Source organism: Cynara cardunculus, assembly GCF_001531365.2.
Source record: "Cynara cardunculus var. scolymus isolate 2C chromosome LG 13, CcrdV1, whole genome shotgun sequence".
NCBI classification, from domain to species: Eukaryota; Viridiplantae; Streptophyta; class Magnoliopsida; order Asterales; family Asteraceae; genus Cynara; species Cynara cardunculus.
The window spans coordinates 18,773,267-18,779,383 of record NC_037540.1 but is presented as its reverse complement, the minus strand read 5'-3'; the positions used below and the strand labels follow the sequence as shown (position 1 = coordinate 18,779,383).

General features: G+C 31.0%; 1 protein-coding gene across 2 annotated transcripts; it reads right to left on the bottom strand.

The window, feature by feature from the left end:
- Nucleotides 1-1,859: 1,859 nt before the first annotated feature.
- Nucleotides 1,860-3,440, bottom strand: LOC112525185 (dof zinc finger protein DOF4.6-like). Of its 2 annotated transcripts, XM_025135192.1 has the most exons (3): nt 3,299-3,440; nt 2,814-2,890; nt 1,860-2,732 (listed from the first exon to the last, which is right to left on the bottom strand). In XM_025135192.1, the coding sequence occupies exons 1-3, from the start codon at nt 3,320-3,322 to the stop codon at nt 2,021-2,023; spliced, it is 813 nt and encodes a 270-aa protein (XP_024990960.1). In that variant the 5' UTR covers nt 3,323-3,440; the 3' UTR covers nt 1,860-2,020. The 2 variants fall into 2 exon arrangements, with proteins under 2 accessions (XP_024990960.1, XP_024990959.1); XM_025135191.1 differs by having other exon boundaries at nt 1,860-2,890.
- Between the last annotated feature and the right edge of the window lie 2,677 nt (nt 3,441-6,117).

Below are 6,117 nucleotides of genomic sequence, written 5' to 3'. Positions count from 1 at the left end.
ACAAGTGTTCACATATATGTTCAATTTGTGTTCATAATTGTTATAAATGTTCATATATGTTCAATTTGTGTTCATAATTGCCATAAGTGTTCACATACATGTTCAATTTGTATTCATAATTGCCACAAGTGTTCATATATGTCAATTTATGTTCATATGGTTGTATACATGTCAATTTGTGTCATATATGTCAATTTGTGTTCATAATTACCTAGACACTCGCTTTGATTATTTACTTCACTTCTTGATCTTGAACTACAACTGTCACCATAAACAATTTTAACCTTCTCAATATTGTCGTGTTGTTTTTCAATGTCTTAATCCATAATTGCTTGAACGATAACAAATTTTAGTAGCGGATCTCCTCCAACAATCACAAATTTATAAATATTAAAAATGGAAGATCAATATTAAAAAATGAAAAAAAATCACAAGATCAATATTAAAAATGCAAAAATATGAGATTTTATGGATCTTGCAACTCCAAATTAATGATATAGGAGTTACCAAAAAAATTTACCCATATACCCTTAACATAAAATTCTTAGATAGAGTATAACCTAATAATAAGATGTATTGTGATTGGTTGAAAATGTTCATAAAATTAACACAATAATTTAGATTAATATTTAAACTATACGTTCTCTCTATATATATAGAGAGGGRGGGGGGGGGGGGGGGGGGAGAGAGTAGTGGGGAATCAAATATAAAACCAATAAAATGTTGTTCCATTACATAAATATGTAAATTTCGACATTGTTTTGCGTATGAAAAAAACACGAAAATATGTATTTATGTGAAACACACACTCACACATAAGAATAAAAACATATGAAAGAATATAAATCATAAAATAAAATCAAGCTCATTAAATGGTTTAGATTGGTTATCATGAGTTTGTAACTTTTATTAGTTTTGTATTTGATTATTAGGATCACCAAAAAAAGGTTGGTTTCATAACTAGTCAACAAGTCTATAATCACATTGAAAACCTGAAATTAGGTTATATACAAAAAAGAAGAACACAAAAATCAAATAAAAAAGAATTTCAAAAAAGCATTAGGCGATGGTGTGCCGCAACATGGTGTTGTAGACGAGCTTTGAGTGATGTCTGCCTTCAGGACAAGTCTTTTAGAACATTGTTAGAAACCCAAAACCTACTATGTATTTTTAGAAAAGGAAAAAACGAAGCAGCCGAAGTCGATCAAAGCAGGAGATGCACACCAGACGAAGTCCAACTCCACCCTCTGGCACGCGGTTGATGGAATGACACAAATGGATTAGGTTTTTCATATTTTCACCGACGGGAAAATTAATGAGCGGGGAATTAGGTTTTGTTTTTTAGTTTATAAAATTTCAGTTTTACAAGTCGCATTTACCATAACAGAATAGGCGGAGTTTAGGGTTTAGAGAAAGAGGGCAAAAGGGTAATTTTTCTTGTACTAAACGAAGTCCGGTTGGCAAAACCAAAAATACCATATATATATATATATATATATATATATAATATAATGGACGAAATTTGATTGTTCTATTTATATAAAATTTTGCATATTAGAAAAAAAATGGGCTACATGAAGAAGTAACTCATTTTTTATGGTGAGTTGATTTCAAATGCTTTATGGTTAATACCACATGCATTAAAAAATATGCACCTGTAAGTACTATAAATCAAAGATAATTCAAATCTCCCCAAAAGTTTCTTTAATTGATAAAGTGGCTGCATTGAGGTGGTGTCCCATGTGTATCATGGATCATACATACCTAGTTGCCTCTCTTCCAATTTGCTTCATGAATTAAAAGGTGCTACTTGTGCTGTTTTATGACCAGAAAGGTAATTAGAAAGAAGCTTTCGGAAATGAAGCAAACCTGGTTTTGTAAAATTACATGCATAATTACTATAATATAATTAACCCACAATTTCTACAGTTCAAAAACAAATTAAAATCACGAAAATTAAAGTAAAACTCGAACTCAAATTCATCAACTTCTTTCTGATCTTGATCGATCGGTTATATATTTACCATGATCCGCCTCCTAACCCTCCACCCCAATACCCACTAGAAGATTCTCCTTGCCCTCTAGTTGCTTCAAGCAATTCACTATTTGTGGTTGAAATAGGCTTCAAATCTTCAAAAGGGAATAAAATCCTTGCATTTTCACTTGTACCAGCAGTTGTAGTTATGGTACTCATGGTGCCTTGATGATTGGTTACCCCACCCCCTCCTTGTAGATGATGATGTTGATGATGATGATGATGATAACCCCCACCATTTTCAAACCCATCAAGAGAAAAATTCAAACCTGCAGGAGAATTCATGATCATGGTGTTGGGTAACGAGTTCATCATCACCTGTCTGGGATCAGCAAATCCACTTTTCAAGAAGTCCATGGCTGAGAACTGTGATGAACTGGAGGTGGTTGTGGTGTTTGGATTGTAGGGCAAGTTACCAAATTGAAGAGAAACGTTTGTATAACCTAGGTTTAGGTCTTGACCGTGACCTTGACCTTGACCACCATGATTTTGGATGATAGTCTTGCTAGGGTTTTGTGCGATCAAACTTGGTATTGGTGGGCCCATCATCATCTGGTGCTGATTCTTGGATATCGAAGCTGCTGCTGCTGCTGGTGGTGGTACTGATGATGATGATGATGATGATGATCGCTTGTTCCTCCGTGATCCACCACCGACCGGAACATTTCTGAGAGATCCACCTTCAGTCCAATACCTTCTACAAGTTTTGCAAAAATACCTTGGCTGAGAGAGGCTGTAATTGTTGTAGTAACAAAACTTTGTGTGTGCAGAATTGCACCTTGGACAGTTCAAAGCTTGTGGCTTTTGTGCTCTAATAGTTTTCTTTTCTTCCATGGATTTCACCATTCCCAATCCCTGAAAAGTTGAAAAAGAAAAAGGAAAAGCAAAAGAGAAACACATGACTCCATGCTATCAAATCCAAATCAGATTGTCTCAAAAAGAAACCTCTTTTAGGTCAACTTTTTTATCAGATGGTGGGAATTTAAAAGGGAAAGTTATAAAGAAAGTGCAGTAAGTACTTTCAAGAACAATATTATGAGAGATGTAAAACAGACAAACAACTCAAAGATTTGGGTTTAGTGGTTGAACAACAACATCATCATCTCTTTTAGAAGTGAATCATCAAAAACAAGAAACAAAACCCTAACTAGCTAGAAAGTTGAAAATCAAGAAATTGATTAAAAGACATAATATATATATATATATATATATATATGTGCATGGTCGTCGTCTTTATATGTATTTGAATTGAGATTAGGTTACCTCCGACCACTGAGCAGCATCCATTAGATGATATCAAGAAAAGGGAAAGTTTGTGGAGATGTTGAGAGAGAAGGAGAAAAAGCAGACTACATACACCCACCCACTTTTGGGAGATTGGAGGTGGTCATAAAGCAACTGGATCGGAGAAGGTGCGGTTTGGCTCACTCAACTCACTTATTATATGTGGCACCGCATGGGAGGGGCATCTTTGTCTAAATCATTCCCCACTATTAATTCCTAGAGAGAGAAGATTGTGAAATATATCAATATTTGGTCATAACGTACAGTAGGAATGTTATAAAATATGACAGCATATGTTAAACTAATTTCACATGAAATATTAACACATGTTAACTTTAGATGAACATATGCTAAACAAAGTATTTCATATCTTGTTATTATGCCTTTTACAATATTTTAATTTTCTATTGGGAGAAATGAGTTTCAAATCAAAACCATGTAAATATAACAACTATACAAATTAATCTTGATCATCCATCTGACCTAATGAATATTTGGGTTTATAAATATCTCGATTGTTTTTAATTTATAATAAGATTGTTTAATTCTCGTTTGAACCTCCACACACACATACATATACACACATATATGGCAGATCAATGAAAACAATATTAAAATAAGAGAAAACAAGAAAACCAAATCACGTATGATTTTGCATTACAAATATCATTTGATTGCGGAATGCGGTCAACGCATGGGTGTACTGGCAACTTACCCTACAACCTAGGTCGTAGCCAAGGTCACACATAATCAAATGTGATAATTTTACACATTAATTTAATGTAATATCATATTTGATTTGGTCGTCCTGATGTTATTTTATTTTGTCATTGTTTTTGTTGGAACCCTAGTGTGTGTGTGTGTATATATATATATATATATATACACACACACACATTTGGGATCATGTGAGACCATCATGTTTTCGTGAGACCATCTTTTTTACACTTGAAACCTCACAGTAAAACACTATGAAGGTAACCTTCATAGTGTTTTTGCTGTGAATATTCAAATTTTTTACCTTCACAATATTCTATTGTGAAGTTTCATGTATAAAAATGTGGTTTCACAGGTTTCACAAAAACATATTATTCTCATTTGAACTCAATCATGTATATATATGTGTATATGCATATATATATACATACATATATAGGTGTATATATATATATATATGTATATTTTGGTTATGCAAGTTTTATAAATATGAATTTATGTTCTTATATCATGGCTAATTAATTAATATTTATCTTTTATATTTTCTCCAATTCTTTCCAAAATGAAGATACGAGGAAGTTGTTCATAAATAGTAATATGAATGATGACGTTTTAACCATATTTATAACTTCTGACCCCTCCTTACCATTACGGCTTGTTACACCAACCATTAGTTCTTCTAAAAATCGTGATAAATTTTGATTAAATTAAATATCGATGGTAATTAATGAAATTTATGTTAAATTAGTGATGAATCTTAAATAAGTCAAATAGTTCCTAATGCTACGCCTATTGATCCTTTCGTCTTTATTAGAAAAATGCATAATTAATATCACACTTCCAAAGATGTAGGCCATATTTAATAAAATAGCTATTGATTGAGAAATTAATTGTTGAATAATTAATAAAGTTGTTAATTTATTAATCAGTCATATTTAATAAAAAAATTAAAATAATAAAAACAATTATATGGGTTTTGATTATTTACAAAAATATAATTGGCATTAATTACTAAATAAAAGTTATAAAACAATCCCTAACAATTATTGAAAATTTTATTTGATGTAAAAATTAAAAAAAAATCAGTTTATAAGTTAGGTTATGAGTTATCAAGTGCGACTTTTTCAATAAGCTCTAGCTATAAATTTGTTTATGGTTACCAAATATAACTGTAATGTTATACCTTTGGAAGAAAATATCTGACTAGTCTCTTTTTTGTGTGCTACATAGAAAATAGAATTTATTTTGTTTTTATTTGAAAATAATCAGGATATATATATAAAACATAATAGATACAAAACTTGTCAAATATCTAAAACGTTTAATAAAAACACAGAAGTATGCCCTAAGTTAAGTGGTGGCTAGTCGTTAATTATTTAGTTATTCATGGTAGTAACAATAACCATAGTAATGGAACACTTGATTTTTTTTTGCGATTTTACATATATTTAATACAAAATTTTATATTTCAAACATTCCGATATCAAGATCGTTTAATTAATATTAGGCCAACAAAAAATATATAAAACATGTAATTTAGCACGATTTTCTGACAAACAAATACAATCATTTTCTTAATTAACTTCTCTCTTGCCGAAACAAATTAATAGAAATGAAGTTTTGAATTAATCTTGCAATGGTGCTTATCTAGCTAAGACCGTTTAAAACGTCAAATTAATTATGTATTAAATTAGATAAAATATAATTAAGAATCTTGATTAAAGTGATTTTGTATGTGGGTGGAATTTTGCAGGTATGCAAAGTGGAGTCTATATTATATTCGCTGTTTGTGACTTGGAGAAAGTAATGGTTGTCTGCTTCATGCAACATCTTGTCACTCATTCTTCATTATGCTTTCTTGTGACAAGAAGGGACATGCACATATATAATAAACTTGTATATTTATAGATCATGGATCAACCTCTAAATGCTATTCCGTTAGATCAAACATCATTTATCCTTTCATTCATATATGCTTCATGAGTGCCCACATATATACATATATACATACATATACATACACATATATACATACATATACATACATATATATATATATATACATATACATACCTATATAT